Genomic DNA, 21499 nt, shown 5'->3' on the forward strand with positions numbered 1-21499 from the left:
ACTTGTTCCTTTCCACAACAATAACAAGAAGTTGTTTCTTTACTCAAGATTCCATGAACATTGTCTTTGGCTCTATAAAGTCTAGTATAGTTTTTGGTAATTATCTACAATATTCTGCTCTGTTCCAATGACAATGAAAATATTGCAACACTATGAACAGTTTAGTTTTTTTTCCAATTTCACTTCAGAACTGCTATATTTAGTTATTTGAAAAATAATTCTATGCGAAATGACTGACTGTCTAAGAGAATCTAAGAAAAAGTATTACTGCTTGGTTGGATGGTTGAAGGGAAAATGATGATGATGATGATGTTTGTAACGTTTACTTTATTTTAGTTTCGAAAACAGCAATTTAATTTAATGAAGTTTAATTGTGTAAATATAATTGTAGAATAGAAATGGCTGCAAAGAATAAAAATATTTGAAAAAAAGTTGATATTTTCGAAAATGTTTTCAATGTCATACTTTTTTTTAGATTTTACAATGTAATGGCTTAAATTGTTGTTGAAACAAATAAAAATTTAACAAATTTAAATAATAGCTGTAAACATGTTGGAAATCTGTTTTTGAAACTCGAGTAAGAAGAATAACTGAAATGACTTTTTTTATAGCTTCTATGCTAGATAATGCAGAGAGTAGGCTGTGATGCTGGAATGTAATGCATATAAAAACCATATTATAGTATAAAAAAACTTTTATTAAAACTAGAAGCCCATATATCTCTATTAGTTCTGCTCGTCTACATTTGTACAACAATTATACTATCCAAATTACACCTCGATGAAGTAAATCCCCTTAGACATGTTTATTGATAAAATCAGTTGTAAATACCTTCATAAATCAGTTAAAAGTACTACAACAAACAAATTATAGGATCCAAACAAAAAAGAATTAAGACAAAATTACAGACAACTTTATGGAAAACAATGCATGTAATATTAACCCGGCAAATGACTGCCAACTATTAAAGCCTAAAATAGTATCTACTGTAACTTCCTTTACATCTTTAGACGGACTAGTTTACTTAAGGTTTAAAAGTAATTGAAACCACGACACGAAGCATCTGTAGGGTAATCGAAGAAGCTCCCTCGTTTTATGGTGGCTGGCGTGACAACATGTTGAAAACTTGTATGACCAGTAGGTAACGCATGCGCAAACATTTAAGTTCGATTTAAAAAGTGTAAATATTTAACTACTACTGCTATACGGTTTAATATAAAATTTAGTTATTTTTTACTTAGTCAAATCTAAAAATAATCTTAACCACATGCAATTTTTGTTTAAGGTTTTAATTCATATAATTTATAGTACAAAAATAGCCATAGACTTGAATATTTTTTAAAAGAACTTAAGAGCTTAACTGAAAGAGATTACTAGGAGTAGATTACTATAGTAGTGAAGATTGTATTTCTGTAAAGGTGCGTAAACAAAATTAAAGTAAAATTCAACATATGTAAATGCTTTATTATAAAAATAAATATTAAATATACTCATAATTGGTGTAGGGTATTATATGGTCGAACATGACCATATTGTTTTTAAACCGGCCATTAGATACTTATTTTCGACTTTTTACAATTTTGTTAGAAGTTTTGCGACAAATCAAATATTCAAAATTTTTCGACAAAAAAAATCGATTCCAATTTCTTAGACCTTATATGAGAGCTAGGAGCTTTATTATAAAAATAAATATTAAATATACTCATAATTGGTGTAGGGTATTATATGGTCGAACATGACCATATTGTTTTTAAACCGGCCATTAGATACTTATTTTCGACTTTTCACAATTTTGTTAGAAGTTTTGCGACAAATCAAATATTAAAAATTTTTCGACAAAAAAAATTGATTCCAATTTCTTGGACCTTATATGAGCGCTAGGAGCTTTATTATAAAAATAAATATTAAATATACTCATAATTGGTGTAGGGTATTATATGGTCGAACATGACCATATTGTTTTTAAACCGGCCATTAGATACTTATTTTCGACTTTTCACAATTTTGTTAGAAGTTTTGCGACAAATCAAATATTCAAAATTTTTCGACAAAAAAAAATCGATTCCAATTTCTTGGACCTTATATGAGAGCTAGGAGCCATTATGGACTGATCCAGAAAAATGTTTGCAGAATATACAAGATATACTCATGTCGAATTTTATATGTGTGTTTGAGTAATTTCCAGAAGTGGATTTTATATGGGGGATATGACCAAAAATGGACCGGTCGGGAAAAACTTTAGTAAGGTTATTTATATATACTTTATATACATGACGAATTTTATTTCGGTATCTTTATTAAGTAATGAAATATGTCCATCTACATGGTTTTCGGAAAAGGATCTTATATGGGAGCCATGACCTATTACGGGCCTATCGAAAAAAAACTTTTTCGGAGTAATTTTTATATACAAAAAAGTTATTTATGTGGAATTTTATTCCGATTTCTTTATTTATTAATGAAATACATATGTATATGCGTTAAGGAGATTTTCGGAAGTGGACCTTATATGGGAGGTATGACCAATTATGAACCGATACTTATGTGGTAGTTATGACTAATTATGGACCGATCCGTAAAATTTTTCCAGAGTGATAGATATATATTCACAAAACATTTTAATGTCGAATTTGATTCCGATATCTTTATTTTTTAGTTATTTATATTAAGTGATTTTCGGATGTGGATCTTGGATCCCATACAATGACCAATTATGGACTGATATAGATCAAGTTTGGTAATTATTATATTCACATTTACAAAATGTTGAGGTCATACATAAATATATTTCCGAAAATATATACCTTTGTATGGGGGCTATGGGAAGTTATGGATTTATTGTTGAGATTTTAAACAAGCTTCTTCCTTGGGCGAAAAACATAAAATTTATAGAATTATCTTTGGTAGTTTTTGAGAAAACTGCTCGAGAATTAGGAAAAAAACGAAATTTTTTTTAGAGGTAGTCTGAAATTTTTTGCTGATTGTCAACAACAAACTGCTTATTTGGTTGAGTTCTTTTGCTTAGTTTTGACGTGTTTTAGGCAGGCAGATAGACAGACGGACATAGCGAAATCGTCTCAGAATTTTACAAGAACTTAGAATATAGGTATATACTTTGGTCTCAGATTAATATTTCTTGTTGTTACACACGGAATAACAAATTTATATATACCCTCTATCACCACTGCTGTTGGTGAAGGGTATAATAAAGTCCTGCCGAAATAAAATTTCATTATAAATGAATTTACATTTTCTTTTCACTTGATTCTTGTGCTAGCTAGCACCTGAAGAAAACTATCGTTTGTTACTTAATTATTATTTAAATCTTTTTAGACTGATTTAGATTTTCTGTAGTAAATATATTTCTATTACATCTATCTAAAGTATATGTATATTTCTGCTCAGTTTATATTCAAAATAACGTGAGAATGTGTATATATTATATTACTGTGTTAACTTGTGATCATTTATCTTCATAAATTATGCATTTGCCACACAGCCAGCTTGAGTTTTCTATGATAAAGTCTTCTTAGCTATCGTACTCTATAGCATATGTATATTATATAGATAGATATATACAGATGGAATCAAGCAGACATATTAGCAAAATATACTCTACTGACTGACTGGTAGACAGACAGACAGACAAGCTTAAAAGCATCAATTTCAAACAGCAGTTTAAGATAAATTTACATTTTACACCAGCCATTCAACCACCATCAACCATATTCAAACATTGCAACATTCATTGCATCCAGCACCTAGTTGAAAAATGTATTAAAAAAAAAGGAATGAATGAAATGCTTTATATGTCACTATTAACACCTGTATGCAGCAAATACTATTCAATATTTGATGAAAACTATAAGATAGATGCAGCTAGAAAGAATATGAGAAAAAAAAGTAATGATTTTAATTTGGTTTTCCTCTTTAATACAAAGTTTCTAAATCATCGTCAATGTTGTTATTGTCACCATGCTTTGCCTGGTTCGTTGGTTGTTAAGTTGGTTTGTTTCGGTTCGGTTTGGTTCACTCACCCAGACTCGCAGTTGTCAGCAAAAATAAAAAATGTTAATTACTCTAACGATTTTACTCCAATGAGTTGTAAAGTATGTAATTGAGTTTTGTGCATCCCTTTTGCCAGCTGATTTCTTTTTAGTTTCAGTGTTTTTTTTTTTGCAAAAAGGATAATTAGTAAAAGATTTTTTTTCATACGTTGTGAGGTTTTTTAAATAAAAATGTCTATTTGTCTGTTTTTTTTTGGCGTTTAGTTGCGGAAAATGATAAGGTTTGCTAATTTTATTTTAATTTATTCCATGCATTTAATTTATGACCAGTTTAATGAGTTGAAGAAATCCACAAAAAAATATTGCTGCAAATTAATTACGGATTTTTAGTTATTGCAAATTATTAACATGTTGTTTTTGTTTTGTTTTGCAATTGTTTCTATTTAACTAAATGCAATTTAGTAAATTTTTGCAAAAAAAAAAAAAAAATTATAATAATTTTAATTAAATGAGATAAAAACTTGTGTACACACGCCACTAAATAAATTTTATTCTTTGTGGGCAGAAAAAAAAATTGTGTATTTAACTAAACCTAATTAAGTTAAATTGCATTGAAAATATAAAAATTAAAATTCAAATATTTTATAAATAAAATGTCAACTATGTTTGTTGAAAATTATTTAATTGTTTTTTGTAATTGTAGCTTTAAATTAAGTAGCTAAATGAGTTAAGTCTAATTTGGACTGTAAAAAGTGCAAAGCATGAGAACTTGGGACGGATCCTCTAGGAATTTAGATACTTTTCCGAAATCGTACGTTTATGGGATACAAATGTGAAACAAAACCGATTTTGGTACCTTTTTTGGAACCTGAATTAAGACTTTTGTAAATGTATTTCGTACTTTTGTAAAATTCCGTCCTTTTGGGAGGCTATTTCTTCGCTGTTTCCAAAAACAATTTTTTTAATTTTTGATTTTTTTTTTCAAAATGGTCATTTTAATTTAGTCATGAGGTTTAAAGTAATTTTCTGAAGAAAACTGATCAGTTCAAATTCAGTTGAAAAATGTCAGTTCCTATAAAACTACCGCAATTTGTAAGAAGTTTTGAGCCATAAATGAGCGTTAAAGTAATTTTCTGGAGTGAATCTTATGTAAGCGACAATTATGGACCCATTCTCATAAAATTTAAGAAAATTATATTAGTTCCTATAAAACTTTTTTATGTTGATTTTTATAGCTTCTTAAGGTCAGTAATGAGCATTAAAGTCATTTTCTGAAGGGGGCCTTATATGGAGGGTAGGGTCAATTATGGACCGATCCTTATAAAATTTGACGAAGAGATTTATATTCTTATAAAGTATATTTCTGTCGAATTTCAACACTATATATACTTCTTTTAGACAGTTAGAAGCTAAACGCTTCATTTTCTGAAGAGGACTTTGTATGGGGGCTAGACGAAATCGTGGACCGATATTGCCCATTTTCAATACCAAACAAACTGCATAAACTAAAAGTATCTGTGGTAAATTTCAGCTCACTAACTACTTCCAATTGGACTCTATAATGTTTTGAACAGACGGACGGACGGATATGGCTAGATCGCCTTAGAATCTAATAAAGACCCAGAATAAGGACCCAGAATATATATATATGTACTTTTATGGGTCTTAGATGAATACTTCGATGTGTTACCAACGGAATGGCAAAAACTATATAACCCCCATCTTTTTTGATGGTGGGTATAAAAAAAGGAAAAAATGTAATTGGTAATGGCCCCTGTAATTAACAACTAGAGGTAATCATTACCCCCCAAGCCCAAGATCAGAATATTTAAGTTTTACACGTTTGTTTGTTTTATTAAAAACATTGTTATTAAATACATATTTTTAATATTTTCTTTAATATTCAGTCATATTTTATTATTAAATAAATTTTGATTTATTATGTTTATATTTACAAATAATTTAACAGCATTTTGTTGCCAAAAAATAAAACAAGTTTCAATATAAATGTGGCCTAAATTTATAAATATTTCATTTTTTTTCTATAATTTAAATATCTGTTATTTATTAAACAATTTATTTAAAAGCATTCACATAAAACCAGTTATCAGTTGCACATAAACAAAGAAAAAAATACACAAAAAAAAAAAAAAAAATAAACCAAATTTGTTATTAATAAATTAAAAATCGATAGATATAAAATGCCATAAACTTTAAGCAATAATGCCTTTTAAAACACTCTATAATTTCAAAATGAAGAGAAATTTTGTATTGAATTGTTTTTTTTGTTTGTTTTCAATATAAATTTATTGTACATACCCTTAAGGCATCTCAACTAACAAAACAGTTAATACATTTTTAGCTTTTCACAGCAAAAATAAAAAAAAAATATAAATGGAAGTTAGAATAAAATAAACAAATTGTTTTGAAACATTTTAATAGAAAATATTATAGAAAAGACTATGGCAGCAATTTTCTTTATACCATTCTCATGTATATTGTGTACATTTATGGGTTATATACAAACATACATACATATATATTTTTAATTTTGAACCTTTCAAGTTAATTGTTTTTATTTTGTTGTTGTTTTGTTAAAAAAAAAAAACTAAATATAACGTAAATACAGAAAAAGTGTATTTGCAAAATTGTATATTTTCAATTCGCATGATTGCCACTTTTTACTACCAAAGTACAACGTCAACAAACATAAACTGTTCAATTTATTTGAATGTATTTTTCTGGTTTTCATGTAATACTTTTTTGTATTTATACCCTACACCACTTTAGTGGGGAGGGTATATTGGATTTGTGCTGATGTTTGTAACATACAAAAATATTCGTCCTAGACCCACCTTAAAGTATACCAATCGGCTTAGAATCGTTTTCTGAGTCGATTAAGCTATGTCCGTCCGTCCGTCTGGCTGGCTGGCTGTCCATGTAAACCTTGTGCGCAAGGTACAGGTCGCAATTTTCAAGATAATTGGATGAAATTTGGCACGCACGTTTTATTTGACCCAAGGACGAAGCCTATTGAAAATGGTTAAAATCGGTCCATTATTTCACCTAGCCCCCACAGAACAGAACCCCCCGAAAAGGGCTTCTGAGCTCATAATTATGTCAAATATACAGATATATCGATAAAATACGGCACAACTAAGTTTTATAGAAGTCTTGATGACCCTGCCAAATTTCATAAAGATCGGGCCCCATTTGACCCTAGCTCCCATACAAAGTCCCCTTCAGAAAATTACTTGAATGTCCCAAATTAACTTATAAACACAAATATCGCGATAAAATTCAGCACAATAAAATATTATGTAAATATAAATATATTCACAAAATTTTATCGGGCTTGGTCCATATTTGCCCCTAGCCCCCATATAAAGCCTCTTTCAGAAAATTAGTTTTTCATCCATAAATTGCTTAAATGTATCGGAACAAGGGAATATTGAAGATACATAAATGCTTTATTATGAAAAATAAATCACATTTAATATTCATAACTGGTGTAGGGTATCATATGGTCGGCCACGCCCGACTATACTTTCTTACTTGTTTTCAATTTTTTATGTTTGTCTGCTTTTTTGTTTTATTTTTTTTTGGTACATTGTATTTTGACCACTTATAATTTTACAGATCAATGATTGTATTCGATACTTGTGTTTAAAAAGAGGAAAAATATATACAAACAATCAATTCTAACAAACTCTTTAACCAGAGTTGTATATTTCTTGGTTGGGGGAAGAAATATTATTAAAAAAAAATAATAAATTTTCTTGCAATAATTAACTTTTTTATACCCTCCACCATTATCAGTGGTGACAGAGGGTATATATAAGTTTGTCGTTCCGTGTGTAACACCAAGAAATATAATATTCTTCTAAGACCCAACAAAGTGTATATATTCTGGGTCCTTATGAATTTCTGAGTCGATTTAGCTAGGTCCATCTGTCCATCTTTCTGTCTGTCTGTGTAAAACACGCTTACGTTAAAACTAAGCAAAGTATATCAACCAAATTCACCCAAAATACTTATTATTATCCTAAGCAGTTTGGTATTGAAAATCAGAAAATCAGTTTTTTTCATAATTCTTTTGAAGTTTTCTCAGAAACTACCAAATCTTTACAATCAATCCAATATTTCCCATAGCCCCCATACAAAGGTATATATTCCCGGAAATTAGTTTATCGTTAATAACTTCCTCAAATATATCGGTATCAACACAAAATTCTGTACATGCAAATATAATTTAAACAGAAATCATACTGACAACGTAGATCTCAATCGGTTCACAATTGGTCATAGCTCCCATATAAGGTCCACTTCCGAAAATCACTTAAACGCATATATTTCATGGAATTATAAAGCTATCGGGATAAAATTCGACACAAAAATGTTTTGTACACATACAAATGATTCTACCAAATTTTTTACGGATCGGTCCATTTTTGGTCATAGCTCCCATATAAGGCCCACTTCCGAAAATCACTTAAAAACACATATTTCATTGTCAAATAAAGCTATCGTGATAAAATTCGACATAAATATATTTTGTTTAAATATGAATAACTCTACTAAATTTTTTCCGCTTAGGCCCATAATTGGTCATTGCTCCCATATAAGGTCCACTTTCGAAAATCACTTAAACGCATATATTTCATTGAATTCTAAAGCTATCGAAATAAAATATGACACAAATATGTTTTGTATACATTCAAATCATTTCACCAAATTTTTTTACCGATCGGTCCATTATTGGCCATAGCTGCCTTATAAGGCCCACTTCCAAAAATCACTTAAAAACACATATCTCATTGTCAAATAAAGCTATCTTGATAAAATTCGACACAAATATATTTTGTCTTTATATGAGTTACTCTACGCAATTTTTTCCGGATAGGCTCATAATTGGTCATAGCTCCCATATAAGGTCCACTTCCGAAAATCACTTAAACGCACATATATCATTGTCAAATAAAGTTATCTTGATAAAATTCGACACAAATTTTTTCCGGATAGGCTCCCATAGAGGCTCCCGGATAGGACAAAATTTTTGAGAAACGGTATCTTATACTCCTAAAAATATACAACACTTTCGGTGAGAACATTAATATCATTTTGCTTCTGCATATGTTATTTCTAGTAAATTTTAATAGTTTTTTTCAAATTAGTTTCCCTAATTAACTATAATTAAGAAACCACTTTTTACTGTAGCTAATATTTGTTTATCCTTTTTTTTTTTAACGTACATACATACATATGTATGTAATTTTACCGCAACAATTCAATTAATTTGGAAAAACATGTTCATCATAAAAAATTTTAATGAATTTAATATATCACTTCATAAAATTCTGAATAAATTATAAAACCAAAACGAATATGAGAATGTTGATAAAATGAATAAAACTGGCTAATAAATTAAAGTTTTATTCGGTACAATTACAGTTAAAATAGTAACCAATAAACAGTGAAACAGAATGGAATTTTTTGGAAAGAAATCTTATGTATTTTCAAACGGCTGCTCTTGTAGTTATGCCGATGGGCGTAATAACTTTGAAAATGTACCCCAAAAACGCTAGGGGACACAAAGTGAAAGTGTAATTTTTTAACGGATACTGTTTTATTTTTTTCCTTAGATTTCAAAGAGTTATTGACATTAAAATTTAATTAAAATTTAAATTTAAAAAAATTTACCCTACCTTTGTTCACAGTTTTAAACTATCGGTCGTAATTTTTGACTGTTTTTTCCGTCACAAGTTCGGCTATGAATCTTACATACTCTCCACCATACTCATATCTAATTGTATTTTGTGGATTATTAAATTGTGTATCCCTAATGAGTGAACTGTCATTTAATATTTTCTTTATCTTTAATCTTCTATATATGAAACTAATTCTGTTCAGGTCAAGAAAAACCGATCCGAAAAAGTTTAACAGACTTATTTATATATATACTAAAGATATTGATGGCAAATTATATACCGACAGCCTTTTTTATAGCCACCTTCAAAAAAGATGGGGGTATATTGATTTTGTCAATCAATTTGTAACTCATCGTAATATTGGTCGTAGATCCACCATATATATATATATATATAAATATATATATATATATATATATATATATATATATATATATATATCTGATTTTAAAAGTTGGGTCACTTGTCACGAAATTGCCCACATATACATTAGGGTAATTACTTTTAGTAATTTTTGTACCACTAAAGTGGGGAGGGTATTATGCGTTTGTGCTGATTGGTCCTACACCCACCTTAAAGTATACCGATCGACTCAGAAACACTTTCTGAGCCGATTAAGATATGCCCATCCGGCTGGCTGTCAAAGTAAACCTTGTGCGCAAGCTATAGGCCACAATTTTCAAGATATTTTGATAAAATACGTGGACCATACGTGTTTTTCGGCAGAATGAAATGGTTACCTATTGAAAATGGTGAAAATCAGACCATTATTTCACCTAGCCCCCATACAACCAGTCCTTCCAATTTGGACTCTTAACTACGTCAAATATACTTCTGTTTTTAACTAAATTTACCTATAAATTTGGGTTTTATTATCAGAACAGTGTTGGCATTTTACCGCCCAAAAATAGTTATTACCCTAATACACATTCCAAGAAGATCTAGACATGTCCGTCCTTCCGTCCGTCAGTCGGTTGAAATCACTATAGGAAGCTAGAGGGCTGAACTTTTGCACAATTATTTTCTATTGATAAGATTTGTTTGGTGTTGAAAATGAGCAATATAGTTTAAACATATAACCCTACGATGCCAATTGTTTCTACTATTAACTGACACAAAAACTGATAATATTCTCGATTAAAAAATTATAATTAATTTATTAAAGCTTTTCTGGTGACCAAATTTTATTACAATTTAAAGCAATTAAACAATGCATATTTTAAAATTGTTAGGGTCCAAGTTACATACAAATCTATAAATATTTTACTATTAAAGAATATATTTTTAATAAATTTTTGTTGTTTTTTTATATATTCTAAAAAAAAAGAATTTTATAATACATGCTGAAAAAATATCTCTATTACCAAATATGTGTATACTATATATTCCCATTTTGTTATTTTACCTATATTTTAGTATTTTTATATTTTGTATGCAATTTTTAGTTAAGGTATAGCATCCGTAAAATGTATTTGATTGCATTTTAAAATAGTTAAAAAAAAACAGCAATTCAATTTTTTATAGAGTGCAACTGAATAGAAAATATACATTCTACTATATAAAATAACGATAACTTAAAAAAATATATTTTATATTTAAATATTTATTTATACAATTTTATTATTTTTCTATTTTCAGGTATGTTTTGAAATTTACTTGTACCTAGGCTAAAAGAAGAAGTAAGTGATATAGATACCTATAATATTTCAATATAAATATGTTTTATTTCAAATTTTTATTTGAAATAATTTATTAATGAAACATTTAATTATTTATAATTTCTTCATATATATGTAGATATTTTTGTTTTAATTATTTTTCAGGAATATTCCAAGAATCTTTCTTGTTGTCGAATTAAAATCATTGCATACTTTTAAGGGTTTTCAATGTAATTTGAGTGAATTTAAAAAAATGTGTTATTAAATTTAAAATTACCATTTTCCTTCATTAACAGTTTCATTATAAATTTCAATTTAAAATTTTGCTTTATTAAAAATTTACATTTCATTTGTTTTATAGATTTAATAGTTCTAAGTATTTCCCATTACTGAGTTGGTGAAATAGCTTCTCGTGAATTTAATTGAAATGTTTGTAATATTTAAAAACAAAATATTAGAGTATACGTATGTATATTAATTTTGCGATTTTGCAATGTTTTCTTAAAGTTTCTTAAACGTTTTTTTTGGTTATTTTCTATTAATAATTTCTGATATAAAAAAAAATTTTCGAGAATATTCCAGGAATTTTTTTTGATATTTCTTATTCATATATTCTTAAATTCTCAGTTGATTCGAAATAAACAACATTTTGAGATCCCACCTTGGTCTTAATAATAGACTAAAGGTCTTATTCATAATCAAATTTTTATTTTATAATAAAATTTGTATAAAATTTTGTATGGAAATTATCTTTCACAAAACTTTCATCAAATACAAATTTTGTTTATGAATATTGTCAACAAAGTGTTAAACTTTTTATTTATATATAAATTTTTTATAAAATAATATATTTTTTCTTTTAGTAATTTATGTAGTTTTGTGGTTTTAACTATAAAATTTACGTTTATTTTTGTGGTAAAAACCAACACACCATAAAACGTTTTACGCATTTGTAAATAATTTTGTTAAAAAAATATATATATTTATTATATTTAATTTAATAATTCGAACAATATAAACTACTTTTTAATTTAATTAACATTTTTAATTAATATACTGCTGCACAATACAATAAATTTATGATTAATTTCAATAGTATAATTTTGGGTCCTTATATGTAGATTATATAGTACATATATTCTGAAAACTAATAGATAAAGGATCAAATTGTATGGGGCTAGGTGAAATAATGAAGGGAATATGTGGCAAAGTTTGTTACAACTTTTACAAGGACGAACAGACTGGCGTTCGCGTTCGCTAAATCGATTCGAAATTTGGCTGCAGAACCTATATTTCATTATTTCACCTTGCCCCCATACAACTAGACCTCCCGATTTGGGCTTCTTATGTCTTAACTACGTCAAATATACTTCTATCTCTCCAGAAATCGGCACAACTAAGTTTTATATAAGCATAAATGATGCTGCCAATCATCGCCCCTTATTTGACCCGAGCCCTCATACGAAATCCCCTATAAACGTCCAAAATTGACTTATAACCATAAGTATCGCAATGAAATTCAGAACAACTAACTTCTATATAAAAATATATCCCTTCTCGAAATTTTATGAGGATCGGCCTATGTTTGACCCTAACATAGGTGAACAATTTCCTTTTAGGAAATTGTTCATCAATTCGGAAGGTAAAATTGAACATAAAGGTTTCTTTATGAAAAATAAATAATTTTTAAAATGTACTCATAGTGTAGGCTATACTATGGTCAGCCATGCCCGACTATACTTTCTTACTTGTTTTATAAATGTATATTTCAAAAAATTTATTTTAAAACTTACCTTGTGCTAAAATTTGTTGAGTTTTTAATAATAAAATAGCAGTTATTATTGTTGTAATTATTTTCATATTAAGCCAGCTACTGGTTCTTGCTGCTGCTGTTAGCGGAAATGGCGTCAATTTTGGCGCCATTTCAAAATGTCTGCTTTTACAAGTGACTAAAATGCTTGTATTTTCCAATATTTTCCTTAGTTTCTTTTTGTGTTTTAACTAAAAGTTGAACTGCAAAGAAATTAGAAGAAGAAAAAAAGTAATAACAGTTAGACATGTAAAAAACATTGTTATAAATGAATTAAGAATGAATAAAAAAAAAGTAGATACATATACACATACATAAATAAATTTATTTTAAATTACTATTTTTTTCAATTAGTTTTACTGCCGCAATAACAAAATTTAGTTGTAAATTTCATGCTTAATAAATTTCAAATCAATTTAGCTAATTAGTTGAATGGTGAGTGGGAGAGATGTCAAAACAAAATAAAAGTAATTGAAAAGAGAATAAATTAAATTTGTATGTATTTAATTGGAAAAATATTATATTTAAAAAGGAATTTTAGGGTGGTAAGCCATTAGAAGTTATGAAGATTTTTGAGGAATGTAATATCTGGAATAACATTTTGATTTAATTTCGACGAAAGCCTGGGCAGAGTTTCATTGTCCTCTACGTATGCTCTACATACATACATATGAATCTGTTCGTTCAATAGTTCTGCCCTATTTTTGATCATTTTTTCACACTCTAGCTTCTCTCGTTTGGACTTCAGCCAGATCTTAACAGACGGACACACAGACAGACGGACAGACAGACAGACGGACAGACGGACAGACAGACGGATGGACAGACATACAAACAGAAAGACGGACATATTCTCTTAGCATCATATAAGAACCATTATATTTATATTTAATAAATTAGTTTTAAGCGCTGAAAAATAATATAACAATCTAAACACTTTACTGCGCTCTACACAAAATCCCGGTTAAAAATTACATTGATATTTATATTGTTTTTATGATAAAATTGAAATTCATTATTCAAACTACTTGGATACTTTTTCCAAAAAAAAAAAAAAAATTTACCATAATTTTAAACAAATTAACAAAACGACTTTACGATTTATTTCTTCAGTCTCTTTTATTTGATTTGAATATTACAACAATAAAAAAAAAGAAAATCATCATAAATAAAAGGAAACTGAAAATAATAATTTAAGCCTAAATCACACAACTACCATTGTTTCTGGCTAAAAACGGAAGTTGAAGTCACAAAAAAAGAAGAAAGAAAGCGGAGAAAAAGACAAAAAGTTAAGACGGAATCCCATTTAATAAGTTAATTGTTCCCCGGTTTTTTATCTTTAGTACATTTCTTTTTCATTTTGCAAAAAAAAAAATAAGTTCTTGCTTTAGAACTATAGAATTGTGCAAAATACATTTCCTTTGTTAATTTTTCCTTATTTCTGTCACTGCTTCTTAACAGTTCTTTTAAGGCTGCTCATTCTCATTTCATTACAATTCATTCAGTCTACTTCAATTCAATTCTTTTTTTTTTATGTAGAAAACATTTGTGTGCCACTTTTAAGTTTTTTTTTGTGATTTCTTTCTGCACTCTGCTGTCTTTGGTACTTTCTCGACATTCTTAAACTCCAACAGTGGTTTCCTTATAATCCTGTCAACACTTTGTTCTCGTTTGTAACGGGAATTTATTATTATCGCTTTGGTCATGCCAGTGGGTTTTCGTTTTCTTATTACTGTTGCCATCACCACCACCTTCACCGTGTACATGGTCTTAGGAACAATGTGGTAATGTATTAAATGATAATGTTGAAGAGGAGAAATTAGAAGCTGACTATAGACCTCCTGCTATTTTTTCGAATTAAAAAATTCTCCACACCAACTTAAACACACGTAAGATTAGTGGGTCCTGGAGTGTATGTATGTATGTTTGATGTGTTGCAAAAAGTATGAACAGAACATAATTGTACCACCTATTAATCGTTGTAATTTTTATTTCCCTCTTAGCCTGCTGGGTACAATGGTTTGGAAAATGTTTAAAATAGAATTATCAAGCTTTAATTAAGATATTAAGTGTTTATTTACGTATTATCCAGTTATTAAAAAATATCCTTCTTTTTTGTATATGCTAGTGGTTACATAAATGTTAACCTTAACTGATGAAAAAGTTGACTGTATTCGTTAACAAGTAATTTATTTGACTATGATAAGAAATTTAAACTTCAAACCGTTGGAGTATAGTCTTATTGTAATAATAATTATTTTGATGCCGACATTTAGAGATTTATTTCAAGCATCCTGTGGCGGAAAAACGAAAACAAATCAATTTCTGATTCAGTACCTATGATCGGGTCATCTAAGGTGACACAACTGCTTATTTTTATACCCACCATCAAAAACGAAACGGGGGGTATATTGATTATGTCATTCCGTTTGCAACACATCGAAATATTGGTTATAGATCCAAAAGTATATATATTCTGGGTCCTTATTAAATTCTAAGACGATCTAGCCATGTCCGTCCGTCTGTCTGTCTGTTGAAAGCACGATAGAGTCCGAACGGAAAGAGCTAGGAAGCTGAAATTCTGCACAAATATTTTCTATTGCTACAGTTTATTTGGTATTGGAAATGAGCAATATAGACCAATGTTTTCACCTAGCCCCCATGCAAGTGCCCCCTCGGAATACAGTTTAAGCAGACATAACTGTTATAAAAGAACGAATATAGCGACGAAATTTGACATAAATAAGTTTCATATGACCAACAAAAAGTAATTGACCCCCTACCTCCCATATAAGGTCCCTTTCTGAAAATGACTAACGCATAATACTGGCTTAAAAATACGAATATATCAACGAAATTCGACATAATTAAGTTTCATAAGATCCAAAATTTCTCTACTAATTTTAGGAGGGTCGGTCTATAATTGACCCTGCCGACCATTTAAAGTTCCCTTCAGAAAATAACTTCAACGCTCAATAAAAAAGGGTTAAAAATACGAATATTACGATGAAATTCGACACAAATAAGATCCTTACGAGCTAAAAACTTTCTACCAAATAAAATGAGGATCGGTCCAAAATTGCCCCTTTCCCCCCTATAAGGTCCCCTTTACTGGAACAAAAATACGAGTACGGCGAATAATTTTGACATAAGCAAGATGTATATAATCCAGAATCGGTCCACCAAATTTTATGAGGATCGTTTCATAATTGACCCTACCCCCATAGAAGGACCACTTCAGAAAATGACTATACCGCTTATTACCGGCTTAAAAATATGGATACAGTTATGAAATTCAACATAAGCAACTTTTGTAGGAATGTAAATTTTCCTACCGAAATTCTCAGATATTTTCGGGATCCAAATCATCAATAATTCTATCAGACATTAGAGAAGTTTCACATTTAAAAACTGCTTAAAAAAGTTTATTCTACTTTCAAAGAAGATAAAATAAGAAGTTTATTATTTAATGCATTTTTAATCGAAAGCCATCTTTTTTTAGATACTGTTCCTCCATCTGTATTTTTTAACGAATTTCATCAAACTAACAAAATTCGCTTTTTAAACTTTTCTCTATCCCATTGTGCAAAAGTTAGTGTCAAGAACAAAAAAAAAGACCAAGTGTTACAACTATAAAAACAACAAGAATGTTTCAGTGTAATTGTGAGGTTGTATTTTATGGTTAAATGTATAAATTTCAATGCACTTACACAATGTAGATTGTAAAGTACAGTGTCTTTATAGTTAATAAAATTCTATTTTACTATGCTACACCATTTCCAAGAAAAGCTGAAATTTTTATGAGAATTAGTTAGGCGTATATTTTTAAAGTCTTTGAAGACTAGTCTATGAAAATAAAATTATACAAAGCAAAATTAGAAAAATATAATTTTCTTAATTTCTTTTTGTTTATTCCAAATGTAACTCTAAGTATATGTAACTCTAATTTAAAATTAAAAAACTCAAAATTCCATATTTTATGTTTATATTTCCAAAAGCATTAGTTTAATCTCTAGAAAAAAGGTCAAAAGTCAAACTTTTAAATATTTGAAAATACTTTTTTTTTCTTTCCAATGAAATGGTGTAATTATATTATGTATTTAATTTAAAACGTTGTTAACATTCGTCTGACCCACTGTTGCAATTTTTTTCTTCTTATCATCATTATGCTTATGTTTTCCTATTGAAACTTTGGCAAATTCTATTAATGCACCAGGACACTCGAGGAGACAGTGAGTGAGAGTAAAAGAGATTACAAGTACAGTAAAGAAGAAAACTTATTACAAAAAGTCATTAAGTTTCGCGGAATTAAAAAAGAAAATTCTTAGTTATTTCATTATTAATTGATTTAAACAAGAGAGAGGAGAAAATAAAACGTTATAAATTTAGGTTGGTAAGACGCGACAATGTGGTACATTACACCAAAGGTTATGTTTGTAACACAGGTTGATTGGATTTAATGGTTTTAATTTCAATTCTGAGACAGAGACTAAAACAAATATTGTTTCTTAATGAAACTTATTGACAAGTGACAAGCCTAACATTCTCAACTATCAATCTTTATTTCTTACTTAAGGTCAACAAACCTTTTAAGAAACTTAACACACCTTCATAATGTATTGGAATTCACTATCACCGCCGCACCACCTACTTATTGCTCAAGGAGTATAAAAAGGAAAATCATTTTTCTAGCAACCCATCAAGTGTCATAAAGTATGAATAAGTGTGTTAAAGAAAAGTAAAGTGTAGATGGGAAGAGCAAAAAAAAACAGTTTCTCAAGAACTTTTTACTTAACGAAAAGTAGCAACAGGAACAACAACAACAGCAAAAACAAAGTAAAATAATACAAGTCAAATGATAGAACTTAATTGGTAATCATAATGGAAGGAAATAACATAATTACTTAGGAAACTCTGAAAGTACTAGTGAGAAGGGTATACATATGTATGTATATAAGTTTGTCATTTCGTTTGAAATTTCTACAGCAACCGATGTTGCAGATTTTCAACGAAGAGAAGATTGAGATCCCAAAGATATTTGGGGTCTTCAGACAACTGATTTAACAAACATTCTGATAGACGGACAGACAGACGGACAGGGTGTACAGGGGTGGATAATTATATTACAGAAATTACAAACTGAATAACATTACGAAGGTGAAGGTTATAAAAAAGGATTTTTTTTAATTCATTGAAATATACTATAATGAAGGGTATTTAAAATTCGGCATACCACTATAACATGATGTAATATTATTTACTCACTTCATCAATACGTACTTACACGTTTTTAAGAATGATATTAAAACAAGGTTTTAAGTAAAATTGAAATATTAACACCGTGTAAAAGTTTTGAATTTGTAAACTTAAGGAAAACAATAAAGAGTGTTCCTCGACTTAAACAGGATGTAAATGTAGGTAAATTATTACATTAAAAATTGTGGATTGATTAAAATTTACTTTAAACATATAATTACATACACATTCTGCATCGATTTGGTGTTGTCCATATAAATCTTGTAATTAAACTACAGGGCTTTGGACCTTATAATCATTATAAATGTTATAGATCGGGACTCATGGCTTGTAAACAGTAGTGTCCCAGCGAAAAAAATACATTGAAAGTAATAAATTAAAATGCTAAAAATACCCTTCATTTCTCTACTTATTAGGGTGATCGACTCGTTTTTTCAACCGGGTTTAAAAACTGTTTTACCAGTGTCGGTTTTATCTAAATGTTGATATTCGATTATCGAATAACCCGTTTTTTTTACTTTTTAAAACCCGGTTTCGAATACTTTTATTTGCTTTGTATTCAAAGATTACTTAAATTAAATTTTGAAGTAAATAATAACACAGCCCGTATAAATTTTAAAAATATTGGGGTACAGGAACTAGAGTATATTTTTCTAAAGCACCTTTGGTAAAACTTTTTTTATTATCCTAATTACTCAGCAAAAATAAAACGAAGTACTTTTAGAAGAATAACATTTAACACCATTTCAAAAGTAGCACTAATTGAATTTTTTTACCTTCTGAAGAAGTGATGTTTAAAAACTTCCGAAGAAGCGAAAATAACTAAATTTTTTCAATGTTGAAGATGCATTTTTATATATATATAACTTTGTCATTCCGTGTGTAACACCAAGAAATACTCATCTGAGACCCAACAAAGTATATATATTCTGGGTCCTTATCAAATTCTGAGTCGATTTAGCTATGTCCGTCTGTCCGTCTGTCTGTGTAAAACACGCTCACGATAAAAGGAAGCAATAGAGTTTAACCAAATTCACCCAAAATGTTCTTCATTTTCCTAAGTTGTTTGGTATTGAAAATGAAAATCGGTTCACACCGGGAAAAGTTATGAATCAAAATTTAAAACAACCTCGAAAAAATAAGCATTTTTTACACATTCTGATGTAATTTTCTCGAAAACTATGCAAGGTAATTCCATGAAAATCACCATACATTCGTTTCTACACAAGAACTTGGTCCCTGCTGAAAATTGCCAGAATCGGTCCACAATTTCATATACCTCCCATACAAAAGTACATATTCCCGGAAAATGGGTTTTTTGTTAATAACTTCCGTCAGAATGTTGATATCATCACAAAATTTTACAAATTAAAATCTTATGTCAATAGAATTCATTCAGGGAAAACATTTTCTGGATCGGCCCATAATTGGACATAGCTCCCATACAAGGTCCCCTCCCGAAAATCACTTAAACGCGCATAGCTCATTACTAAATTACGATATCCTTATACAATTTGGTATAAGTATTACTCATTTGCACAGAAATGTTACTGTGAAATTTTTTGTTCAATAAATCTTGGAATTGTAATAGATCTAAGCTGTTTAAATCTTGGGATTTTTCTATTTAAGACACGAGAAGACTTATTTCTACAAATATTTGATCAATTAGAAAAGTATTAATATAAAAGTAGCTGGTGGAGGGTATTTAAGATTCGGCTCTAATTTGTTTGTTCTTACATTTTTATAAGATAAAAAATGTTATATTTGGGCTTTTGTATTAAATGTGTCTATAATCACTATTAATGTTAATACTATTTAAGTCAAATTAGTTGTATTCCATATAACTACAATTTCACTTCCGAATAACTTCAAAAAAAAAAAAGAGCATTAAAATTACTTCTTGAGACTTCAGAAGTAGTGAATTTGGAATCACATAAAAAGAACATCCCTCCTATGACAAGCCAGTGTTAAAATCATCACTTCTTCAAGTCTTTATCAGTACTTCCATGGAGTAAATTCTACTTCTTTTTCGCTTCTTTGGAAGTTCTTTTATTGCTGGGTAATTAACAAATTTAATTTGTAAAATTGTTTGGAATAACTGCTTGATAAAATTTTATCAATCTTAAGATTATATACCTATTACAATAATTAATTTGCGGCTGAAGTGTAGGAATGCCTTGTTCCTTATATTTAACGTAAGTGTCCCACTTTTTTCCTAATTTTTTTTTAACATTAAAGAAATATTATAAATCATACGACTAGATCTAAAGTTATAATCTTTTAAACTGTTAAAAAGCAGTTCGGGCCATGTTTTATTAATCAAATTTAAACATAAACGTTAACTTTTTATACCCACCATCAAAAAAGATGGGGGGGTATATTGATTTTGTCATTCCGTTTGCAACACATCGAAATATTGGTCGTAGACCCATAAAAGTATATATATTCCGGATCCTTATTAAATTCTAAGACGATCTAGCCATGTCCGTCCGTCTGTCCGTCCGTCCGTCCGTCTGTCCGTCTGTCTGTTGAAATCACGATAGGGACCACACGAGAGGAGCTAGACAGTTGAAATTTTGCATAAATATTTTCTAATGCTAAGGTTTGTTTGGTATTGAAAATGGGCAATATCGGTCCACTTTTTCGGATAGCCATCATACAAGTGGACCTCCCAAAAACAGCTTTAACGGGCATAACTGCTTTAGAAGTACAAGTATAGCGATGAAATACGACATAAATAAGAAATTCGACATAAATAAGTTTCATGTGAGCCAAAATCTTACTACCAAATTTTTTGAGGATCGGTCCATAATTGACCCTCCCCCCATATAAGGTTTAGAAAATTACTTTAACACTCATTACTGGTCCAAAAATGCGAGTATAGCGTTGAAATTCGGTATACGAACCAAAATCGCTCTACGAATTTTGTTTAAGATCGACCCATAAATGACCCTATCCCCCATATAAGGCCCCCTCTGAAAATTACTTTAACGCTCATTACTGGCTAAAAAATATGTGGATAAGTCCATAATTGTTCCTACTCCCCTATTGGATCCACTT

At 29.2% G+C, this 21499-nt stretch overlaps 1 protein-coding gene across 1 annotated transcript in view; it reads right to left on the bottom strand.

Moving 5' to 3' along the window:
* LOC119610620 (serine-rich adhesin for platelets-like) overlaps positions 1–21499 on the bottom strand; it is a 190847-nt gene that overhangs the window by 37103 nt on the left and 132245 nt on the right. Inside the window, exon 5 of the mRNA XM_037965917.1 lies at positions 13167–13386. Coding sequence (XP_037821845.1) covers positions 13167–13296 — 130 coding nt within the window. The 5' untranslated portion in view covers positions 13297–13386. The remainder of the gene's footprint in view (positions 1–13166; positions 13387–21499) is intronic.

This window comes from Lucilia sericata, unplaced genomic scaffold, assembly GCF_015586225.1.
Source record: "Lucilia sericata isolate MDLA Ls3-8-SP2 unplaced genomic scaffold, ASM1558622v1 Contig000029F_arrow, whole genome shotgun sequence".
NCBI lineage: Eukaryota > Metazoa > Arthropoda > Insecta > Diptera > Calliphoridae > Lucilia > Lucilia sericata.